The 25,348-nt window shown below is 38.4% G+C and overlaps 1 protein-coding gene across 2 annotated transcripts; it reads left to right on the forward strand.

Annotated features, from left to right (window-relative positions):
• The first annotated feature begins 50 nt into the window (after window positions 1–50).
• On the forward strand, window positions 51–24,180 carry INTS7 (integrator complex subunit 7). Of its 2 annotated transcripts, none has more exons than XR_012659853.1 (20): window positions 51–257; window positions 481–610; window positions 1,502–1,648; window positions 3,166–3,303; window positions 3,828–3,874; window positions 4,386–4,585; window positions 6,148–6,270; window positions 8,820–8,937; window positions 9,930–10,064; window positions 10,604–10,701; window positions 11,425–11,664; window positions 12,406–12,543; window positions 13,446–13,652; window positions 16,828–17,022; window positions 17,771–17,874; window positions 18,265–18,333; window positions 19,549–19,700; window positions 20,811–20,909; window positions 21,725–21,910; window positions 22,925–24,180. XR_012659853.1 is itself a non-coding variant. In XM_075088957.1 (20 exons), the coding sequence occupies exons 1-20, from the start codon at window positions 122–124 to the stop codon at window positions 23,210–23,212; spliced, it is 2,931 nt and encodes a 976-aa protein (XP_074945058.1). In that variant the 5' UTR covers window positions 51–121; the 3' UTR covers window positions 23,213–24,180. The 2 variants fall into 2 exon arrangements, 1 of the variants encoding a protein (XP_074945058.1); XM_075088957.1 differs by having other exon boundaries at window positions 19,549–19,681.
• Window positions 24,181–25,348: the final 1,168 nt, after the last annotated feature.

The raw sequence follows: 25,348 nt of genomic DNA on the forward strand, positions 1-25,348 counted from the left end.
GAGTGGCCGCGGCCGGGGTGGCGGCTGGCGTGCGCACGCGCGGCGGCCTCGCGCCTGCGCACAAATGGCGGGGCGGTAGTGCGGCTGCCCCTGGGCTGTGGTGGCGGGAGGGGGACTGCGCATGTGCACCACCGGGGCGGGGACCGGGACCGGGACCGGGTCCGGTATGGCTGCCAGCGCCAAGTCCTTCCTGGCCGATGCGGGCTACGGCGAGCAGGAGCTGGACGCCAACTCCGCCCTTATGGAACTGGACAAAGGTGAGGCCGGGCGGGCTTGGTGTTGACGCCGGTCTGGGGCTGCCCGCCCGCCCGTCCTGCGCGGCTGCCGTTAGGGCCGTTGGCTCCCGCTCTCTGCCCGCCGCCGTCCTGTCCTTCGCTTCCCAGCGGTTGGGAGCTTCGTTTTGTGCCCCTTTACGCGAGCGGGGGGCGGAGGGAGGACCCGGTTCTGAAGGTCCTCGGTAATTACTGTTCTCTTGTTTAGGCCTCAGGTCTGGCAAGCTCGGGGAGCAGTGTGAAGCCGTCGTTCGTTTCCCTAGGCTTTTCCAGAAATATCCTTTCCCTATTCTCATTAATTCAGCTTTCCTAAAGCTAGCTGACGTTTTCAGAGTCGGGTAAGTAGTATCAGACATTTTTTATCCATTCAAATCTCTGATCTGCAGTAACACGCTGTGTTATTGAGTGTTGCTGTGTTAGAGCTTGGGCAGTCGTGGGGTTTTTCTGCCTACTTGATAACGCCATACTGGCACCTGCCCAACTGAGGACAAGTTGTTCTTGACTGAAGCTTGCTTTCCCTCTCCGTAGCAGACTTAAGTGGCTGTGAGTGATCAGTGACACAGCTCCTTTCCATCTGTCCTGATCTGAGGATTCACTTACTAACTGAGCGATTTAAGTTTAGTGGTGTAAATTCTGCTATATAGGAATGCTCAAATGCGTAATTGATCAATAGATTGATGATAATATGTGCAAATTTCATGTTTAAGTAGTGGTAATAACAAATCCCAAAGTGTATCTTTTCCAAGTGCCTGATGTCTAAATGTTGCATGTGGTGAAATTGGAGCTACTCTGTAATAGCTTACAAAGTTATCTGTTGTTGTTGTGGAATCTTCACTGTTGGTTCCAGGAAGGAAAAGAAATTCACCTGCACCTGGCAAATAGCAATTAGACTTTTTTTGTCTTAGACCTGGACATGTTTTTTTAGCAGAATTAGATCCCGAAGCGTGTACAAAACAGGCATATGATTACGCTCCTCCTCGGTGGTGTCACCAGGTTCATTTCCCTGGAATTGGATCTAAATTTGACACTACCTCTACTAGAAAATACACCAGTAGTGTGTTAATAGTCTCTTTTTAACTAGATCAGTCTACTTAAATACACCATTTCTAAAGCAGAGACTTTCCCTTGTTTTGAGTAACTTTTAGAAGTTATCTTAATTTTGAATTTAAAGTGCTTGATTTTTTTATTGTAAAACAGCCTGATAAAGAAATGCATGTGTATTCTAATAGAAACAACTTCCTGAGGCTATGTGTGCTGAAAGTTACTCAGCAGAGTGAGAAGCACTTAGAGAAGATCCTAAATGTGGATGAATTTGTGAAAAGAGTTTTCTCGGTAATTCATAGCAATGATCCAGTTGCTCGAGCTATCACACTTCGGTATGTATTACATAAACGAACCTAATTTACTTGAAATCTCTAGCTAATTAGTGTGCTAGTCTGGAATAATGAAATCTGCAACTACCATGAATGAAGTATGGGAGGCATCTTCTACATTGATCATAGAGATAAAAGCAAAGACATCTGTCTTGGGGGGTGAACAATAAGGATCTGTGAGCAGAAGAACAAAGTTATTAACCATTTGTGACGGTAAGAATTGTGTGGATGGCGTCAGACAAATTGGAATTTGCAACAATGAAATTTTGTGTTTTCAAGAGAAGAAAAATGAAACTGTTGTATGTATAACTTAGATGGCTGTAGCTATATGCAACATATGATATACTGCATATGACATATTTAGACCAAGATCAAGAAGAAAGCGCTTTCCTATTTGGCAAAATAATTTTTGTGAACTTGTAAGTAAAACTTATGTGAACCTTGTTACACTTGCACCTGTTTTTCATTTTTTGTTGTGCTAGAAGTTTACTGCTTGTTCATCTCGGATAATAACTTCTAAGGTATTGCTCTTATATTACTGATTGCTTTGGCCTTCCTAGGAATCAAATGGAGGAAAAAAAAGTAAATTATCTTTAATGTCACTGGCCTGCTGTTTTGGTGTCTGTATCTCTAATGGAATTTTATTGCTTGATATTTGTGTGTAAATATTTGCATACAATTCTTGCTAAAATTACCGTCAGTGCAAATCCTGCATTCATTCTTTTAATTGGATTATGCTAAATATGTTTGAAAAGTATCTTTGAGATATTCTTAGTAAAAGTGTAGATGCTTTGATTTCCTCCCTTTTTAGCAGTTCAACAAAAGTTATTACACTGTTCCCAATAATAACCTTACCTCAGATCAGCAAATGATCTTAGAAACAAATGATGGAAGTCAGACATTTGCTTGCTTGATCATAGTAACACAGAGTTTCTAGAAACTCCGTGTTCTTAGCATGTAGTTAACGTTTATGACTGTTCAGACATTTGTCACTTATTTACTTCTGCAGTCTTAATTGGGAGGAGAGTGGAAACAGTTAAATGTTTTTTTTATCCCCCTAGACTACCACATTTCTGATTTTAAATTCCCTGATGTGTACTTCATATCTGTCTGAAAAGAGCCATCAGTACATTTTAGCATTAAATGTGTTGTAAAAATTGTTGTAAAATTGTTGAATGTAAAAGCATCTTAAGAATGCTCGATGTTCCTAGTGTCATAGTGCACTTGTAATTTTATAAGGATTATTGATAAGTTTCTCACTGTGCCCATTTCAAGCTAAAAGGTACCAAAATATAGTTAATTTTTATTAACCCATTAGCATAAGCCTCATGACAAAATTTTAACCTTTTAGTTATATGCCTACTTTTAGCATTTGTTTGTTTCTGTAATAGACATGAAAAAGCACATATTTATATAAGAAATTTAGTCTTTTTAGCAGTCCTTTTACATTTCTGTTTGGTTTCATCTTGCACTTCTTCATGATCATTTTGTCCTGAGTTTGCTGTGATCTGTTTCTGTAGGATGTTGGGCAGCATGGCATCTATTATTCCAGAAAGGAAGAATGCACATCACAGTATTCGCCAGAGTTTGGATTCCCATGATAATGTGGAAGTTGAAGCTGCTATATTTGCTGCTGCCAACTTTTCTGCACAATCAAAGTAAGATGTCATTTTTTTATTTTTCGTATTACAGAGGAAGGAAACTCCATTGAAACTGGCATTCACAAAACTTAATATTTTCTTCTGTCATGCTAGCCATGTCATTTATAGCAAAGCGTTTAATTATGTGCCATAACAGTATTGTAAAGAAATCTGAATACAAGTTTAACAGAAATCTTTTTTTTTTCTGAAATACAAATGGAAAGCTCATAAATATGGGAATGAAAAGTGGATAGCAGCTTTAATCAAGGATTACTTTACAGAAGTTGTATTAGGCAGCTGATTGTATTGCTGCTTGTCACTTTGACACGTTTGAAAGACTCCGTTTTATCATTTGATCATGTCTATGTACAGGGTTCTAACATGACTTAGGTATTGGCAAACAGTCTTGTAAAAGTTTTTATTGGTAAAATGCATTGTTGGGTAGTTCAGTTGATCTTTATTTTAAATTACTTTATTATTAATTATTAATATTTATTTATTAAATGAAGAAATTCACCTGGTGCTTTGTATTTTCTCTACAGGGATTTTGCTGCAGGAATATGTAATAAAATCAGTGAAATGATTCAAGGTACATACACATATTGAATGATAAAGGGAAAAGCTCATAATTTCTTTGACAATTCTTTATTATCCGTATGTAAATATCAGGTATCAGAATACTGTTGCCTTTATCCTCAAATTATTCCAGTTTTTAAATTAAATTAGCTAACCAATAATCTAATGTCTAGCTCTTGTGTCCTCTTAAATATCTAAGTTTTCAAAACACCTGTTTGGTAAAGATTAAAAGCTCATCTGTAGGTTGATGAATGAACTTCCGTAAGCTATTGCAGGTTGCTTCAGATGAGTTAATATGTGTAGTACCTGTAACAAAGCAAGGAGCAACCTTCTCCAAGAACCATGGAAGTGCTTGATACTGCTGCGGTTTTGCTACTAGCGAGTAGATGGGTTATTTGAAACTAATGCAAGTGTCTGCACAATCTGTGTTCAGCAGTGGTAGCAATGCAGACATATTTTGTGCCCCCGTACTACCAAAAGCTGGTACAAAGGACTAACTCTGCCTATGTCTGTCCTTGTTGCAGGTCTAGCCACACCTGTGGACTTGAAATTGAAGTTGATCCCTATTCTACAGCACATGCATCATGATGCTAGCCTGGCTTCCAGCTCCCGGCAGCTGCTTCAGCAGCTGGTAACATCATATCCCTCTACCAAGATGGTAATTGTTACTCTGCACACCTTTACTCTGCTTGCTGCTTCTTCTTTGGTTGACATTCCTAAACAGGTAATTCTTCCTAATTTATTCCTTCAATTTAAAGTACAAAGTACATTTAAAAAACCATCAGATTCTAGCTGATGCCAAAAATAAATCATGGTGGATATGCTAGGATGGCTGTTCCTATGTGCTATAGAGAAAGAATACCCTGAAAACTGCTGCTGCTTCCATATTTTTTGCCCTCTGGTCTCATTTCCAGATTACCCCATCAAACACAGGACCCCTTCTTTACAGATCATAAACTGCCTGTCTGTAAGTCAACTGGGATGGAAATCAGCTAGGATCCATCAGCATTTAGGATAACAAACACCCTGATTTTTCCTGAAAACATTTCATCTTACCTGTAGAACCCAGACTTCACTTTTCACTGCTGTATGTTCTCTTGCGTTCTGGGTGTGCCTCTTCCCTTCCTTGTAGGCAAGCAAACGAATATTTCAATAGCATAGAGTGCATTTAAAGATTTATTTCTTGAAGAACTCTGAGGAATTTGAATGTGTTGCTGTAATTTAGGACTATAAACCAAGTTGTGGGAAAGCAGTGATGGAGAAATACAATGCTTTTATGCTCTGATAGTATGTTTTGTGGACATGATTTATATAGCAAGTCTGAACACAGTGACATTTGAGATTCATCTAACTAATCCTAGCAAAGTAGTAATGAAAATTATTTGCTTTCTTTCAGTCCTGCACAGCTATGGAAGGCTGGTGTCTGTAACTGTTAGACTAATAGCATTGATCTGTCTGAAACCCCTTTTTGATATGGCTGATTTCTGTATTTCAGAGGATGCTTTTGTTAGTAATGAATCTAAGCCAACTGAAACAACAATAGAACACTCGAAGTGGCTTGGTTTTTTTTTTTTTTTTTTAAATGGTGGTAAGTGTGGTGCTTTAGGCTGTATTTCTGCAACGTAACAGCCAGCACTGCTTGAAAATTATGTAGCCAGGGTGGGAATGGAAAGCAAAACCATGGCCAGCATGTTCATGCTTTTTCACGTGCTGGCTATTCCGTCTCTAAATTTGCAGGTAATCAACACAACAAAGGATGTGCAGTTGAGTGCCACTTAATTTGAGATAAATGCTTTGGAGGGGGTGGGTAGGGGTTGGTTTTGTTTGGTTGGGTTTTTTGGGGTTGTTTTGGCAACTACTGAGACGTACAAGGTATGTGTGGCTATCTGTTAACTGCAGATCATGCAGACACCCAAATTAGCATCGAATCCCCAGAATATTTACCAGTAGCATAATCACAACAGTATGGCATGTTTACTGAGCTTATCAGGGTTGTTTTATGGTATTTCTGTGAGAACTGAAGCATGTCTCAAGGCTTCTCAGGTGTGCAAGGTGAAGTAGAGAAGGGTGCATGAACCATGAGAGCTGGGTGGTAAAAATTGGCTGTCAGACTGTTTAGCTTGCTGTGGCTTCGCAGCCTAGGTAGAGGCTTTTCCATGTGGCAAGCAGTCAGACAGATAAGGTTAGTTTTGGCTGAGTATGCTCAAAATTTCTTGGTGAGTACTCTTGAAAAGACTTCCTTCTAGTAGCATCTCTCTCTTAAACAATGGATTTACTTTCTTGCAGATCCAGCTTTTGTTGCAGTACTTGAAAAATGACCCCAGGAAGGCTGTGAAGAGGCTTGCAATCCAAGATTTAAAGTTGCTGGCCAACAAGACACCACATACATGGAGCAGAGAAAATATTCAGGTTTATACTTTTTTTTTTAGCTAAAGTTTATTATGAAACTTTATAATTAGTTGTGGAATTCTTTCCAGAAGAACAATCTGGGAGGTAAAGAAAGGAAGAACTTACATTTCCATATCCTTAAGTTAGGCTACTCTAGGCCATTTTACAGTAAGGAAATAAGTTTTCCATCTGAAAAACTTAGCTCTCATGTCTATTATCTTATCTGAATGTTTACATTAATCTTACTATACTGAACAGATATTGATGCTCTCATGTAACAGAGACTCTCTCTGGGATTTGTCAAAGCATGTCATCCAGCAAGGTATACTTAGAAGGACAAATGTAGCCTTGACTTAATTTCTTAGGATTAATGGCTCATTTTTAGTAGTATCCTTGTGACTCCTGTTGTATGAATGAGACCCTATAAGGTGTTTATAGTGCATCTGTGTTATTTGGGGAAATACTTGTTATATTGCAGATAGTATTGCTGCTTTCTTCCAACCACAGTTGCATATGAGCATTTTTTTCTCCTGTCTTTCCATTTTTTCTGGTAGAAATGTTTATAGCAAGAAACTTGATTAGATGAAAATTCTAATGGAAAAGTAAATACTTCAAGAACTTTATGGCACAGGCTTATAGCTCTGCTTTTTCTGGGTCTTTTTTCTTTGTTTTTACTACTCTTAGAAGCTAGGTTTGCTATATGCTGTGGGGCATAAGGCAGCTGGGAGGAAAAACTATGCGGATTTTTGTTAATAATCATGAGAAATAAAGCATGTTTTGCTTTGTCTCCAATTCTTAGCTAAAATGATTTGGTGTGTGCAGAGGTTTTTATTTTAGTGAACTGCTTTATTCTTCATAATGGATTAATACCAGAAATTTATTTCCTGTTAGGAATGTTAAGGAATTCCTTTAATGGTTTATGGATTCTTTGCAGTGCAAATGCTACTCTATACCATTATGCCTTGTTGGTAGTTATCTTTGTACAAGCAAGACACATCAGTAACATGGCTTTCATCATTACATAAGTGTCTTAAAGTAGGTGTCCCGATGGTTGAAATGCGTAGGTAAAAGTTCCACTGATGTCAGAACTAAAGTAGTGACTGGGTTAGAACAGAATTAATTGACTGAAGCTTGCTAATGTTTGCTGAATGACATGCAGTAGTAATGAGAGTTTTTTTTGACTTCTGAAATACATAGTCAACATTTTGAGTTGGGTAACTCTTTTCCATACGTTGAAATGACTTGATAATGCTTGTACAACACGGACTGGAAGAGACCCCTCTTTACTCGTGGCAAAACCTGCTTCTTGTACCTTTTCACCAACAAGAGTTTCAGCAGTGCGAACTTCTTCAGCGTTTTGGGACTGTCTGTGTAGGTCAGGCAGGAGGCTTGATCTCTGAGTAGTGGAGACTTCACTGACTTCCAGACATGAGCTTTAGAAGCTGTTGCTGTTGATGCTTAGAGCAGTCCTCCTGACTGTGAAGGTAACAACCAATCTGCAGTCCATCTTGTGAATTCTTCTGTGCTCCTGGCATCCTTCATAGTTACTGTTTCAAACATGCTCTGTGAGTGGTGATCTAATAGCAGTGGACTAAAACATCGGTGTCTTGGGAGACATCAAGACTCATTTTCAACCCTAATCACTTTATCTTCTTCTGTCTGTTGATGCCGTGCTGTTCAGTAGATTAGCAAAGTACTACATTGGTACAAATTACAAGTTTATTTGGAACTTCCCCATACACCATACAAGAACATTCGTATGCCTGATAAGACATCTATTTGGGGTTTTTATTTGTTCTGTGAAATTAATTCTGGGTTGTTGTTCTTACTCAGTTACCTTATGTTATAATGCAGCTTTGGCACTCTCTGAGGCAGAGTATACTTATATTTTCCATTTGTCTCTCATTGCTTTCACGTGTTGACCAAAAATAGCCTCTAAAGCCAGTGGATGACTAAGTTGTGGACTCTGTTGGCATAATAAATCTGAGAACAATGTGGATTTTAAGAGTTTTTCCAATTTGGATATGGTAAGGCCTGAGGAAATCTGGCAAAAAGTACAAAAGTATGACAGGAGCTCTACTATAAATGAGTTAAAAAATAAAGTATGCTCGAAGATGTTTATCAAGAAACTTCAACTGTGTTCTGTTGGACACCAGCACTGGTAAAGGAAATGACACTTGGAAGTTTGCTCTTTGGAGATGTATACTTACATAAAACTCCGCAGATTATCATAAGGCAAAACAATCCGTATACCTCTAAGACTGGAGAACTGTCTTAATCTTTTGCAATATTTGATCAAAGAGACCTGATAATACTCTTGCCACTGATTTTTAATTAATAAATGATTTATAATTGGTGCTTCCTAGCATATGAAGCCCACCATCACTTTTCTGCAAGCCATGTCCTCAAACATGCTTCAGGAGACGACTTCTGACTTTTGATTTCAGTGTAATATTTTCTGTGGAAAAATTTTGACTCTCAAGACTTTTCACAGAGTGCAACTAAATGTTTAATACAAATAGCTTGTGGAACTTCCTTCCCTTTGTATCTTTTCTCCTGCTAATCTTTAGGCACTCTGTGAATCTGCTCTTCACACTCCTTATGACAGCTTGAAACTGGGCATGCTATCTGTTCTTTCCACATTATCGGGGACAATCGCTATTAAACAGTACTTCAGCAGTGCTCCAGGTAAGAAAACTGGATTGGATTATTAGCCAACCCATTGGAAATGCCAAAGATGTCTACTGATAATCAATTTCATCTAAACACTTTGTAGAATATTCTTAAATTATTTTTGGACTTCAGAACGTTAGCTGAGAGTCAAACTGTGTTCATCATATGTAAACCTGAAATGGGATACTGTATACCCATGAATAGTCATAGTCCAAAATTTTTGTTCTGGATTTTGTGGGTAATACACTACGTGAAAGGGTTTTTTACCTTTGGCTCCTCCACTTTTCTTCACAAAATGAAGAAATGTAATGCCTCTCAAATGGATGACCTGCATTCTGCTTAAGGTGTTTTGGAACCATGGATCTGCATAGTTTTTGAGTGCCATGGAGACTTAATGGTGTGAGAGTAGGCTGGTGTGTTACCCTGGCACAGTGAAGCTATGCCACCCTTGTGGGAATGACCTGCTTCAGTACCAGGTGAATCCTTCTGCCTTGTGACTATATTTTGGAGAAACAGAGTAGACATTTTGAAGTGATTCAAGGTATCTTGGTCTTGAAATGGTGATGATACTGTTTTCTTTGTTCTTGAAAGCCAGACTGCCCTAATGAGTATTATGAGCCCAACTACAAGGGCTGTAGAAATGGAGAAAGATAGTACATCCTCTTCAGTCATTCTGGCATGTCTTCATAATTAATGTGCTCACCAGCTTTTTAAATCAAATGTAATATTTCTTAAGGCACTATTCTGAGTCCCTGAAACATCAGCCTTCAGATCCAAATATACTTTGTCATGTATGTCTAACTTGTATAGTGTTCAGGAATGGAGGGAGAACCTCTGAACGTGGGGAGAGAAAGAGAGAAAGTATGTTTCATCTTGTCCTTTAAACATACGGAAAAAAAATAATCCTAAGGCAATATAGATTTTTTTCCAGAAATATACTTGACAAGATCTGTGGTGTAATTATGGACTATGCTGTTTTATGTCCTGTTTGCCTTGTCTTTATGTAGGAACAGCAGCTGCAACTGCAAGATCGTTTGATTTAGTAAAACTAGCGCAGGAATGCTGTTACCATAATAACCGTGGCATTGCAGCTCATGGTGTGAGAATTCTGACTAATATATCAGCCTCTTGTCAGGAAAAAGGTAAATGAAAGCAAGGACAATGAAATGTGTCTGTTTACAGTCAGGCTGATGCACTTAACATGTATTAACTGGTCTTGTCTGTAAATCTGTCTGATCCTTTGTGCTGGTTAGGTAGAATGGGGACTATAGTAGAAAATATTCTCTATGATTTTATGATTGGGAAGATTCCATCATAATCTATTTTAAAGAAAATTAATGGGCACAGTAGAGCTTGTGCTAAATGCTTGTCTTGCCTTTGCTGTAAGACTAATGAATTGTCTGTCAACTTTTGACACAAAGTCTGTTGCAATTAATTACAAGGCATCTAGAAGTCTTAGTCCAGAGATTTATGCACACTCTACAAATGTCACAGTTGGTGTGACAGCTGAATAGTTACCTAAGGCATGGAATGGCAGGATTGTTTCTAATCAAAATAAGGTAAGGGAGAAGTATTAGAAAGATGCTTGCACTGGTGTTGCAGTCATGACAGATAAGTATCTCACCAGTTATGGTCTGAAAATGTAACAGGGAACTAACTACCTCTGTTCTTCTTTTCTTAGATCTTCTGCCTTTGGAGCAAGATGCAGTTTTTGGCTTAGAATCTCTTCTTGTTCTTTGTAGTCAAGATGACAGTCCAGGAGCTCAGGCAACCTTAAAGGTGACAGAATTGTTGGTTTGTTTTTTTTTTTTTTGTCTTGTCTTTCCCTATTCCCTAGCATAGCTGTAAGTTACAGTAATAGCTTGTATAACAGAAGGGCTAGTGTGCACCAGATCCTTTCTGGTGGAAGCATAACTTACTGGAAGGAGATGAAGATTGTTCTGTGTTTTGCCCATAATCAGAGTTCAGAGCAGTAAGAAACTGAGCACAACAATATGCAACTCCTCTCAGGTCTAGAGTAAGTTGATTGTTGGGGGCACGGCACAGAAAATGCATTCGTCTTGGAGAAACAGCTGTAATAAAACATGAACTTGTATGTAGGGTAGAGGTGTCTCTGGAGGACAAAGAGAATCTTGGCAAGAACCTGCTTTTTGGAGATGAGGATGCGATGTACATAATTACAACACTCTTATGAAGTGGGGAAAATAAAAATAATAGTTTACAAGCTGCTACCAGTAGTTTTATCTAGTCCTTTGCCTGTAAGGGCGGGTAGTGTGAGAGAAGAGATTATTGTTTCTTGAATTTGTGATACGCTTTTGTGCTGTGAGCACAGGGACAGAGGCTTGGGCTCTTAAAAAAAAATCTCATCTTTTGTAGAGTACATGGTTTTGAAAATACCAGATCTTCTGTATTTCTGCAGTCATACTTGCACATAAGTGTGCCTGGCTTTTATTTTTAAGTAGATGTCATGTTTATTGTAACTGTTGATTGTGTGGATTGCAGATCACGTTAACTTGTATGGTGAAGCTCGTCAAGTGCCGTCCTCACCTGAGCCAGTCAGTAGTTGAGTCCCTGCTGACCCAATTGCACAGTGCCCAGGATGCTGCTAGGATTCTCATGTGCCACTGTTTAGCAGCTATTGCCATGCAGCTGCCTGTCTTAGCAGATGGGATGCTAGGAGACCTGATGGACCTCTATAAATTAATTGGACGATCTACCACAGATAAAAAACAGGAACTCTTGGTAAGACCTCCTTCTGGTGAATAGCCCTTGATGGATAAAGTCTATATAAACTATTGTGGATGGATTTTATTTAAAAAGACAGCTAAGCCATTTGTTAGGTCAAAGCTGATGTGCCAGTTTATAGCTTTATTTTTAGTTTTACTTTAACTTTTGACTACATAAGTCAGTGTTTGGTGTCAAAATCACATCTCAGATGGAGCTGAACTATGCAGTGTATTTCATTAGATTTTCCAGCAGATGGCACTTCTTAGACAAGCCTAGCTATTGAAATTATTGGGGTACCTGTGAAATAATGCTTTAGAAAAACAAAATGGCAGTTAGCTCAATTTATATACAGTACTCTGAAGCATATGGCTCTTAATATACTGTAAGAGATAAAAATGCTTTCATCACATCTATTTGGAAATGAATTTGAATTGTAAGAAAGAAATTACAAGCTTCGCATTAATTTATTTGGAGCATTTGAAATATCTCAGTTAAAAACCACAGTAAAGATTTTTTAAAATGAAAGTTACTTTCATGAACAAGAAGTACTTGGGTTGCCATGACTACTTATAAGACTGAGAAAAGTTCCTCAGTTAAAATGTATGTGTAATCTTCTGTGTAGTTTTGAGTCCAGAAGCAATCAGATAATTTCTGGTAGTTTAGGAAATAGAATTGGGGTTTTGTTTGTTGTTTTTTTAACCTTGTTTTGTTTAGTTCCCGAAATAAAACCTTCCTCATCCCTCTACTCTTCATTAGGTTTCTCTTGCCACAGTGATATTTGTTTCCAGTCAGAAAGCTTTATCTTCAGAAATCAAAACTGTTATTAAACAGCAGCTTGAGAATGCCTCCAATGGATGGACAGCCTACAGGATAGCCAGGCAGGCTTCCAGAATGGTAAGTGAAAATACTTGGAGGAAAATTGTTTTGTGTGTTTGGAAGGTTGCTAATGATCTATTTGAACTGGAAAAAGAAAGTAAGAAAGTAAGGACTCAAGAGGAGGAAGTGAATGGGGGCCGGGGGACACCCAAACTAAAACAAACATTTTTACCTCCTAATTCCCTGGAATGCTGATTCAGACATATGCCATTTTAGGGCAGTCATCCCATCAGGATGGCTTTTCACTTGTCTCTTCGAAGGAAGAAAGTAATGACCTGATACTTTCTTGAGCATGTGCCTGATCTGCATTGTCTAACTGTTCTTTAGAAGGTGACATAGGACATCCTGATGTGTGATTCTCTTTCTTAAATGTGAAGAAAGGAAGAAAAAAGATAACAATTTCGCTTTTCGCTTCAGTAAAGTCACAGCTGGGGTTAGAATTATGTCGAAACTCTTGTATGAGATGCTGGGGTAATTTTAAACAGGTAAAGTACGTATTGCAGAAGAGAGGACAGAGCATAGCACTGTTTTGGTAAATCAGTCAGGTTTCTTGATCTTTTTTTTGTTTTTTAGTCTGGGCTCATTTGACAGTTTTAAACCCAGTGTTTCTGTGGGGATGGAAGATATGCCTTCAGTAAAAATAAAAGTATATTTTGGCCTTTGTTTCTCAACTTGTCAAATTATCTTGTGTAAGAAAATTCTATACCTTACACAGGCTGATATTTCCATAAAATAAACATTTGTGCTTTTATTTGTTGTTAGGATTGTCATGATCAAATGATTGGAAGAAGTTTCGCTATTTTTATTTTAAAAATAAGAATAGTTTTGGAGATATTACTGTTCTCTTATTTGTGTTTGTTTTGTAGAAACCCACAGCTGCCTTTCATGTTCCCTCTTTAGAAACTTTCTTGTCATTGCAGGGCAACCATGACATGGCCCGAGAACTGTACCAAAGCCTGCTGACTCAGGTGGCTTCAGAACACTTCTACTTCTGGCTGAACAGCTTGAAGGAGTTCTCCCATGCAGAACAGTGTCTGACAGGTTTGCAGGAGGACAACTATAGCTCAGCGCTTTCTTGCATTGCTGAAGCTTTAAAATCCTATCACAAAGGAATAGCATCACTGACGGTTAGCACAGATCTTCTACTTTAGAGATGATGTTCCTGTTCTTAAACCCCTGAAAAGGTTTTAAAGATGTCTGACATCTGCCAGACACTGTTTTTGAGAGGGCTGCAGAGAAGAGCCAGTTGTAACACACAGCGTCTTCCGAGAGAAAAGCCTGTAGCTCAGCTAAGTGCGATTAGCTGGATTCTTCTTTTCTTATCTTCTCACCCCCACTTCCTGCCTTGATCAAACCATATGATATGTGACAGATTTTTTAAGTTACAGTACTTCAAATTTCCCAATACTTGTATTGGCTGAATAAACACTATTGTAATAGTCAAGCCTGGGAATTTGTCTAAATTGACTGCTATTTTCTCAAGATACAGAGAAGGATTTAATTGTCTTCCTCCTTCTGAGTTCATGTTGCCTTATATTTAATGATGTGATCCTATGGAATCCTAACAACAAGGCAACACCAATTTAGTAAGAGGGGGAGGACAATTCAATCCCATCAAATCAGCAGAATTTAGATGGTACCTGCTTTTATGCAAATACTTTTCTGCTTCTCTGAAGCAGTGAAATAGCAAGAAACTGTGTGCATGTCTGTGAATGTAAACAAAAAAAGCATTTATGAATATGGACCTTTCGTTCTTACTGTGAAGTTGCTTCTTAACAAAAGACGATCCAGCTTCACACAATACTTTCTTTCATATTTTAGTTTCCATGAAGAAATCTTTACATACAGTGTTCTGTATGTCTTTTGAATGAAGCTGCCTCTTTTTTTTTCCTCCAGTAACTGAACTGTCAGTGTCACTTTCTGCATGTTGCACATAGGTATTGCACCCAGAAAAGCACTTCCTTGTGGGTTGTTGGGTTCCAGAGGAGTAAGTACTGGTTTCAGAGGGCTAGAGAAGAAGAAATCGGGTTTTATTGTTGGCTGTTGCAGACTTTGTTGACAAATTCCTAACCATGTTTGAGTGTATCAGCTGTAAAAGGAGCCACTCACTGCTTGCATCTACAGAACTCAACGTCTCAAAGGGGAGAAAAGTGCTATAAATTGCACACAGTGTCTTGCTGATGAAGAATTTTGCTGTCTGTTCCCTCTGACTTCAGCTTTACTGTTGCTGCTGTTTCAGTGTAGAGCATGACTCAGCACTGTTGGTACTGCAGACCATGAGTGCATGTCATGAACCCTGTGTAGATGTCTACTTTTTAAGACACTGTGCCAGTAAACCTGTTGCAGATGTTCAGTCAGCCCGGTTTAGCAATGATGAAATATTCAGATAGTGTCTGATCTTGTCAGAAAATTTCTCAATTCCTTCTTGAAATACATGCAACTGTCTGTCTTGCATTGCTGTATGTGAAATGTACTTTCAAGTGAGTTAGTCCACTTGAGGAAATAAGTCCCATTACTTTATGGATGAGAGGTGTGTGGCAGGGAGGGCAGGGGCTAGCCACAGTCCCCATCTGTCTCGCTGTGTACTTGCTTGTATAGTTAGTAAAGGTTTTGAATAGCACATGTTCTTTCTGGCACAGAACATGCATCTCATTGGAAGCATTGTGCTTATTTTTCACTGCTGGTAATCTAGAGAAAATACAGAACTTGAACAAAGCACTAATATAACCATTGATTAAGTAGCATTAACTCCAAATAAGTTGATAACAAGTGGTGGTGTTCAAAGAACTTGGCTGAGCCAAAGAACTCCGCTGGCATTTTCAAAAAAGAATTGTTACTCATCTATTGCCCGTAGCTATTTGGGTAGCCGATAAGGTAAATTGCAGTATTGAGACAAGCTTGTGTTTCCATTTACAAGAATCAAGTCCGATTTGTGCTACTAAAAATGTCTGGATTTTCTGGTAGAAGTACTGGTACTTCACTCTCTATAAAAGCATGTATTCTCTGTAGAGCAATTACAGTGCAGTGAGATCTCTTCCACAGAGGGTTTTCTGAAACCACCCTTGTAGAATAAACTGAACAATTTCCATTCAAGAGGCATTTTTCTTTTTATGCCCTTAGAGAAGGGAAAGAAGAATGGTAGATAAGAGGGGAGTTGAATGGCTCAAGTGATGAAATAGTCTTATTTATTTGGTTGAAATCTAGCTCAATAGTTTAAAGTGGTTGCAGTGGTTGATGTTTCCTCACTTTAGTCAATAGTGGGCCAGTTCTCAGATGATGTGATGTTTTGTGAGAAACTAGTTTGCTGCTTTCCTGCTGGCAAAGAAATGGTCCTTAGTAAGGTTTTGGGGTGGCCTGTATAAATATAGAAGTGACTTTTTGTGTTGAGGAATGAGAGGCACTGGGGAATACATGTAGGAGTTTTACTCCAAGAATGGATGTATGTTAGAGAAGGTCCCAGTGCTTTGTTTTGCACATGGCTTCCCCCCCCCCCCCCCCCCCCCCCCCCCCCCCGAAGAAAAAATTGTACTCTTCTCAAAATCCCACACTATAAGAAAAATAAATAGTGGATTTTTGGCTTAACTATTATAAAATCTTGAGCGTTCCAGATGACCCCTGCTGGGTGTCCTAAGCTGTCACAGATGGTTCTACAAGTCAGATAAGCTGTTAGGGAGCAAAGTTTCACAGAACCATATTTTCTAAGTAATAGCAGCATGCCTACCCTCCTAGAGTTTTGTTATTTACTCTTCTTAATTGTCACTGAACTGTGTCTCTGCCTTCATCAAATGCAAGGTTCAGTGCCTTTGTAATGTTCCTGTCCACTTCACAGTTCGAAAAAAAATCAAAGATTATTACCCCTTCCTCTTGCTCTGGGTAACTTTAGCCAATTCTTTCTCTTTTGGCTGATGCAGAGAATAACTTTTCAGTCCTTTGTGCTTCTGTTTGCCTTTCAATTCAGTGTGCGCTCTCTTATAGTAAGGACTGTCTGGACTAATGTCATCTGAAGCCTAATGGCTTGGCCTTGGAAAAAGAGGAAATAGGTGCCCTAATAGCTTAAGTCACGTTTGTTACAAGGGCGATACACTTGAAATAGAGCTTAGATATTACCTAACTTCTGTGTCCTTCATATTCAGTATGATTTAAGTTGAGCAAATCTGTTAAATGTAGTTTTTAAAAAAGCAGCTTTTAGAATGGAACTGGAGGGTTCAGTTGTCTGATGAGACAGTACAGTGACATTGCAAAGTTATTTTATCATGTTTGCTTTTGACCTAGATTGCCAACATTCCTATTACTCTGTTTCAGGCTGCTAGTACGCCACTTAATCCTCTGAGCTTCCAGTGTGGGTTTGTGAAACTCAGGATTGACCTTCTGCAAGCTTTTTCTCTACTTATTTGTACCTGCAACAGCCTAAAAACAAGTCCGCCACCAGCTATTGCCACGACAATCGCTATGACGTCAGGAAATGATCTCCAAAGGTGTGGACGCATCTCTAATCAGGCATGTGTTCTCGTTTGACTCTTCATACCAGAGTCACAAATGTAATTGTACAATTTTGCTTCTCAGCAAACATATCTGAGGAAAGAAATGAAAAGTGGTAGTGAAGGGTTTTGCTAAATAGTGGGCCTTGATTTTTCACCTGTAGCTATAAAAATGTCTGCCCATAGCGGGCAGTATTTTGAAGCTGAGCATGTATGTATTCTTTCTCACACATTCATGTGCATAGCTTTGAAGGGTATGCATGTAGAAAGCCACTCAGTACGCTTAAACTTGCAGCATGACCTTTCACAGCTTGTTTTGAAACACCTCAGATACTGCAGTTACCTAAGGAAGAGTATATACTTTAGGATTGTACTGCAACTCCTTTTGGCAAGTATTGGCAACTGACTTGATTCCATATAGAACACCAAGACAGTCTGCTTCTAAAATGTGTGTAGACATAGCATTTTGATTTACCAGTAGGGGATGGGGGAGGTTGTTGGTAGGGTGTCTTTTGTTTTGCTTTATTTTTAACCCAAGGAGGGTGTGTTGGTGCTGTGTTACAGGAAAAATCTGTTTAATAGGTGGATAATAGTCTGTCACTTTGGTGCTTTTTATCTGTGTGAAGAAGCAAGAACATACATACTTTGCCAGAATATGTTGCCTTATTCATCCAGTGTTGTATGTTATCATGTAGTGATTTTCTGGATGTGTGGTATTTTGTTTTTGCTTTGATTTGGTTTTTTGGCTAGTAACATTGTCTCTGTAGATGAAACACTCAATGGAGGAATTCCGAAGCCTGGCTACACGGTATGGAGATCTGTATCAGTCATCTTTTGATGCAGACTCGGCAACTCTAAGGAATGTAGAACTGTATCCTTTTAAAATCTTGGAGTTTGTCCACCTTACTTCTCATGTGGACAGCATGAAGCTTAACAATCGTATTTTCTACGAAGACTGGCACAAAGTAATTTTGAAGCAGTTAGTAACATAAATTAGGTACCGATTGCTTAAAACTTATTTGGACATAAACATTGCCATACTATTGTTTGGAATTACTTTATGAACAAATTATGACACACAAATTGCAGCAAGTGTAAACTTGGGATTTTCATAGTTCTTGTCTATGTTTACTACAGGAATAATGACTGTAGGATTACTTCATAAAAGCTAGAGAAATAAGGTAAAGTGCCAGTAAATATACTACATTTCTTGTTTTAGGTGCCAACTTTAAGTCTTTTAACTCCTTAGTATTAATATCAGACAACAGCAGAGCTGCCTGTTGATTTCACATGCAATAGAAGCTCTGATTTTGGATCCAGAATCTGCAAGGTAGGTTTGATAGCTAAGCTTCTACTCCTTTGGTATTTATTTCTAAACCCTTGGGGCTTTAAACATAGGAATTCAAAGAACGTTCAGAAAGTTTCTCAATAGACTCTTCTAATTCTGCTGCTGGCAGGCTTGAGGACCTGCTGCTGCTGTGCTATACCTGGCAGGCTAGGGACTGTTTCAGGTTTGGCATTTTATACTGATTTTGCTTTTGAGAGCACTATACTGGACTTGTCTTAAATACAGGCTTGCGTTAAAATAAACAACTTTTAATCTTTTCTTTAGCCACCTATTTTAACTTGTGTCATCCTGTGTTAGCTCCCATACCTACTGTTTACACTAGTAAGCACACATTAGTTTCCTTTAGAGTCCTGAAAATATATGCACTAAATTAGTTCAAACTTCTAATGCAAATCCGTCACCCTGGCTCATTTTTAACAGTTAACTTGTACCCACTAGAAAATCACGTTGAAGTGTCTATGAATTGACTCACTCTTTGAAACTCCCAGGCTGAGATTAAATAGAAGATAATGTGCAGAAACATCTTTTTAAATGTATGATTTTATAACTGGAAATAAAAGTGAACATCCTAAGTGACTGTCCTACTCATTATGAATTAAGCATTGCTTAGAAGATGTATTATTAGTCATACTTGTAAAAAGTATGAAGCTGTGGACTCCAAAACATGAAGTGTCTAGGAGATGGAATTGTAGTCAGAGCATTAGATTAGACTTCCAGATTTAGTCTTAACTCTGCCTGGCATTCTTGCTTTTCCTTGAGTTGTGAGACTTTTGAAAACATTGTTAAGTACTGTAGGCTTAAATAAAAGCCAGGGGATTTAAACACTGCAGGCTTAAATAAAAGCTAGGGGAATTAAGCATGCTGAATCTGTTAGGTCTGTAACTGCTTCAAGTGGGAAAGGGTGGGGACAGAAAGTGGTGGATAAGCTGTAGTTAAAGGGTTTAAATGTAAGAGGCAGGTCTTATAGTGGAAAAATAGTAAAGAAACAGAGTAAACAGTTTGAAAGACATACTTATTTCTTAATGGATTTCAAGTTGTAACAGAAGATGGTCTTGTTGCACCTGTTTGGGAGTGACCCTCCCAGATTATGATGAGGAAAGTATGTTAGACATGAGTTTTTTGTTTGGTTGGTTTAGGGTTTCTTTTTTTTGTTTGTTTGTTTTTTTGGTTGGTTTTGGTGTGGGTTTTTTTTTTTAGTTTCCAGGAATATAGCTCAAATGGAACAGCACATGTTGAGAGTGAATATGAAAGAAGAATGATGTCTGTATTTAATCATGTGCTGGAAGAAGTGGAATCCCTCAACAGGAAGTATGCTCCTGTGTCTTACTTGGCAAGTAACAGTTTTAAATGTATGTAGACATTTTAAATGTAGACAAACATTCCAAAAAAGATTTTGCTAAGACATCTGTAACCTTACTGGTCTGCCTAAAAATGATGTTTTAAAAATTCTGATACTAAAAATATAGTAGATGCTGATAAGACACCTAAAAGTAGTGTCAAGTCTCTGTCAGATCTCTTGCCACACTCACATTCAAATACTGAAGCTCATTCTCTTTGTTCATGCTGTTGTCATGAAGGAATTCTTCCCCTACCACACACAGTGCTGGAGGGTCCAGCACTAGCCTTGCTTTGGTCACTGAGTTGTTGGCATTTAATACTGTTTTGTGAGTATAGCTTTTCTCATATCAATGCAGGTCATCAGAGAACACAATGTAAAGTGTGCTGAATGCAGTGAGCTGATAATGCTAGTATGGTTTTGTCTCCTAATGCTAGCGAACATCATAAAGCTGAAGTGCATGCTGATGGAAACAAGGTAGTTCGTTTGTTATGGCTGGCATCTATTTGCCTTGTTTCTATATTCAACAGTCCTTACTGATTCCAAATTGCATAGAAGAATGAGTTGTGTAAAACGTAGCAAAGGAAAACCCTGTAAGCTTAGTTGTCACTGGCTCCATAACTGCGAAGCTTGGTGACTTCAGTAGGCCTGCCTTGGCTCATCTGATCCAGAACAGTGTGTATAGTGCAGTGGGGAAAGGAAGTGTAAGTTTTAAGCCTTGTCTAATTATTGCACCACATAAAGTTATGGTAGGTGCAAGTCTTGCTTGCTTGGAGGGGAATTATTGTTTATTTGAGAGTTTGTGTGTAAAGGTTTTGTGTATAAGTGTTTCAGGCAGATCTTCCTCTGCTGACTCTAACACTAGAGCTGAAACAATTTGGATTTTTCTTTTTCTTGGCCTCCTTATTCTTTCCAGACCAGAATACCTTCTTCATAAAGGGCAGAACATAAACAGGCTGAATGTCGTCACTGTCATCATAGTGGCTGTTATCCAGTGACTGTATCAATATGTTTCTGGACTTCTAGTGGAAATTGCTGCCATTTCAGTACATCAAATATATGTCTCTTTCCTATCTTAGAAATATCTTTTATTTCTCATTTGTTTTGGTTCTGTTTCTTACAGCATACAGCTTGCCTGTGCAATGCTGTCATTGCGTTGTTGAAGGTACCACTTTCATTTCAAAGGTATTTTTTTCAAAAGCTGCAGTCTACAAGCATTAAGGTAAGTACTGCTCAAATGTGGCCTGAAACGTCTCTTTATAGAGTCTTTACTTCATGAGAAAAGCCTTACTGAAGGCAAAAGCTTTAGCATTTTTAGTGAAGACACTTAACTGCAAATAGCATCTTGGTTTATCTGTTAGGAATAACTTGAATAATATGTACTTATGATCATTAAGAACCACTAGGCTATGACTTAGGCAAGTAGGATTCGGTTCTTTGATTGCAAAGCCTTAAAGATAAAATCTAACGGGAATTTTAGTTGATTCAAAGCTAAATAATGTTATAGTCCTGGGAAGGCAACTTTTATAAATTTGTGTTGTTTTTCCTTTTCCTTTAAAAAGCAATCTTTACTATCTTGGAAGAAAACTGTAATATTTATAGCCATTCTTACTCAGTCAGCTGATATGTAACCTTTGGGAGGAGGGGTGTAATTTTTTTTTTTTAATTCAAGTGCTCCCTCTTTCTGGGAAAAGTGAAAGCCTTAATATTTTTAATACTTACTCCTACTGCATTTTGCTTTGTTCAGCCTAGTCCACGTACCTGTGGATATTTTGTAGAAGATTTTTTTCTGCTTCTTTTGAAGACGTGCAATTAATGAAACTGATATACAGACTACCTCTGCTATTGCTGATGATGGTTATTAATTATATCTGAAACTCATTATTATAATAAGTTCTGTGTTTCTATTTGCTGGCTTCCCTACCAAACCCCTCCTTGGAAATTTTTCTGTAAGAAGATGTTCTGTTTCATCCTTGAATTGTATTTGCTTTTCTGGAGGCACAAAATTACATTTTGGTCTGTTTTTTTGTGTTTCAGCTTGCTCTATCTCCATCTCCAAGGAACCCAGCAGAACCTATTGCAGTACAGAACAATCAGCAATTGGCACTAAAGGTGGAAGGAGTGGTTCAGCATGGATCTAAACCAGGCCTTTTCCGTAAAATCCAATCTGTCTGCCTAAATGTCTCTTCAGTGCTGCAGAGCAAATCTGGACAAGACTATAAGGTGTGGTTAGAATAGAGCCAGGAGGAGTCTTAAGCTTTCTTGCTGTATTTTCCTGCTCTTTTGTTTGCCTCTGGTTAGCAGAATTTTCAGGTTGAAATGGGTGGGTTCTTCTGTGATCCTCTCACTCTTAACAGTTGACATTCAAGCACTGGCCAGAGCCAGGCATAGTGCATGGAATGGATCTGGGTTTTTAAAGTCTGCTGTATGCTGATACCTTTTTATTAACAGCTTTTCTTCCAAGTAAGAGACTTTGCGATGTTCAGAACAAGTCATTAGGAATCTGCTTGAGGTCAGGAAAATTCAGCCTAGGTATAATCATACGAAACTCCCCAGGGGAAAAAGGCAAGAGTAGATTATTCTCTACCACATAGTCTCTAGAACTTCTTTATCCCCATTTTAAGGTGTTTTTTTGTTTTGTTTTGTTTTTTCCTCTCTTTCGTTTTGGTTTGGTTTATTGGGTGATGTTGGTTGGTTGATTGGGTTTTTTTTAATGGAAGTTGGGAGGACAGGCTGTCCAAATTGTCTGAGGAGATACATATTAAATTCAAGTCAACAGTTTTATCAAAGACTGCATACCTGAAGTTCAGGGTCTCCTAATGTGTGACATATAGTGAAAGGCCTGTTTTGGCGGGGTTTGGGGTTGGTTTTTGTTTGGTTTTTTGGTTGGTTGGGGCGGGGTTTGAGAGGGGAAGAGGGAAGAAGTCAGTTGCTTCTAAAAGAACAGGACAAGGAAGTGTGTAATGTTTGTCTGACTTGTATTACTCTGGAAACCTAGAACCTCAGGGAGAAAAAGATTTGTTAGCTACCTTGCTTCTGTGAATAGATATAAAAATAACTCACTCATCAATTAAAAAGTGTGCCAAGCTGGCTCAAACATGCATATGTGTTGGTTTAGGAAAATTGAGGACAAAGATTTGTCTTTGGTTTTTTTCCTCTCTCCTTCAAATGGAGAACAGAAAACTTATTTTAACAGGTTTATGTAAAATGGCATTTTAACCTTCCATGTGTTCTCAGATTCCTATTGACAACATGACCAATGAAATGGAGCAGAGGGTGGAACCACACAACGACTACTTCAGCACTCAGTTTCTGTTAAACTTTGTGATACTTGGCACCCACAACATCACAGTAGAGTCCTCTGTAATAGACTCAAATGGCATTGTCTGGAAAACTGGGCCTAAAACAACTATTTTTGTTAAGTCTCTTGAGGATCCATACTCCCAGCAGGTTCGTCTTCAGCAACAGCAAGGACAGCCGCCGTCACAGCAGCAACAGCAAAGAACAGCCTACTCACGATTTTAATTCCCAGAAGCAGCTGTATCCTGGTCATTGGTATTACAGGTTTTTTTGGACACTTTTTTGAAAGACCCACAATTTTAAACTTCTCTTAGAAAGTCTCAGATGCCAATTTGTTGCCTTTTAAATTACCTGGGGTAAATTTGACCTTGATGCAGCAAAGGCAACTCTGTTCAAATTTGGAGCTGTGGTTTTAACATAAGAACTTCTGCCTGACCTCTTCACTTCTGTTTACAAACCTGTTGCAGCAGGATCCACAAACTTTGATAGCAGGGGACACTAAGAGATCTTTGACTAGTACTTTGTGTACTTCCTTTTTTTGAAGCACATAGGTTCTGATGTTAGGATTACAGGATGTTGGCAAACACTTTGGGTGGTTATACAGAACTGAGTGTAATAAGTCTGTATCTTTTAATGTGAAGGAATTGGTAAGAATATCCAGATTTTTTTTTCTTGACATTTTAATACAACTTCCAGTATTTGACTGGTGTATGTGTATTGTTACAATTCATCAGCACTATTTACCACATGCATCTGAAAGAAAAAAAAGTTGCAGCTCACTTCTCATACCCAGTTGTTCTAGAGGGAGGAGACTGCTTAAGGGGTTGCTTCTGGGGAGTCTGAAAAGGGGCTGAATTTTACAGGTGGGAACCATCACTGTTTCTCAGATGATATAGAAGAGATCACTATGTTGTTTTTAAATCTTCACATATCTGTATTTCGTAAGGCTTTGGCTTTGTTGGGTTTTTTGTTTGCTCTTTTAAGAGGGAAGTTAACTTGCAAGTTGTGATTTGTTTTAACTGCGTTGTTTTTTAAAAAGAATTTTATATACCAAAGCTTTGTAATCTTGTGTACTCTTTGACCAATTTAGTAATCTTAATTGTTACTTTTACAGGATAAATTGAAGGAGAGTTTTGCCAATACTAGAAATTGATTCAGAATAATTTTGGAAGTATACTGCTTCATAAATGGTTTTTGTGCTTCCTTTGAGATGTAAAAGGCTGAAGTCTGCCTGTGTGTCTGGACTACCAGGCAACGTATCATTAACATGTTCTTCTACCTGGTTGTCATAAATAATCTCTGCTTATCACTCTGCAGGAAAGTAGGACCCACTTGAATGGGGAGGAGGATGGATAACACTTCTTACAGACTTTGGTTTGTAAATGGTTTAATCCATCTTATGGGAGCAGAAATTTTCACTGTTACCTAATCAGTAGATTCCTAAGATACTGTTATTTCTTCAAGTTGGCTGACTAGACCTTGCAGATTCTGCTTGCTTTATATGCAGAGAACATGCTAATGAATTGTTAAAAGCCTAGGGTTCTTTGGCATAGGTGGATGAAGAATTGTTTTCACTGTGTTTTTCTGTAATAGTTGCTTAAGAAATCAACTTTCTTCCTTTTGGCTTGAGACTAACAAAAAAAAAGGAAGTCGTCATGGTAGATTTCATAATGTTTTGGTCAGGCTATAATCTTAAGCACAAATGATAATTAGGATGCAATGTAGAAATAGAAGACTCATAAAATTGATTAAAAATTCATCATCATCCTTCTTAAATCTGATTTTTATTTTGTGCAGGAGACAGAAGCTACCACTGCCCTTCAGGCTGGCTGATGAAAATGGTGGCTTCTGTCACCACTATTATGGTTATATACTTATATTTTTGTATGTGTATACATACAGCTATGTATGCATGCATGCATACATGTACCTATAACTATGTGTAGTTATGTGGTCCAGAAAAAGATGATTCACCTAGTGTTGTCCTTGCGGTCTGTCAGATTGAAGACCTGAATTCTTTGTGGTTAGCTGGGTTTTTTCATTAAAGTCATAGATCAGGGTCTTAACCACAAAATCCTCCTTATTGTAATGCAAAAATGAAAAAAAAAAAAAGGCAGGGATGCTGGACACTAAGAGGTCAAACAATATTTTTATCCTGCATAATGAATGTGTTTCTTGCTCTGTTATTGATGGCGGCACTCCAAAACAACTCAGAAATGAAACAAAATTTCCACATTGGGGAGCAGACTTTTCATAAGTCATACAATGTTCACAGTGCATGGCTAAACTTATGAGAAGCCTAGTAGGAAAAAAAATTTGCCAGGGAAAGTCCTAAGCTGGCCTGAGGCTTAATTGTCTGTG

Source organism: Phalacrocorax aristotelis, chromosome 3 (assembly GCF_949628215.1).
Source record: "Phalacrocorax aristotelis chromosome 3, bGulAri2.1, whole genome shotgun sequence".
Taxonomy (NCBI): domain Eukaryota; kingdom Metazoa; phylum Chordata; class Aves; order Suliformes; family Phalacrocoracidae; genus Phalacrocorax; species Phalacrocorax aristotelis.

Coding starts and splice junctions, on each gene's coding strand:
- INTS7 (XM_075088957.1), top strand. CDS start 122: ATGTGCACCACCGGGGCGGGGACCGGGACCGGGACCGGGTCCGGTATG. Junction 10,065..10,603: donor AGCCTCTTGTCAGGAAAAAG/GTAAATGAAAGC, acceptor TTCTTTTCTTAG/ATCTTCTGCCTTTGGAGCAA. Junction 13,653..16,827: donor AAGGAATAGCATCACTGACG/GTTAGCACAGAT, acceptor ACTCTGTTTCAG/GCTGCTAGTACGCCACTTAA.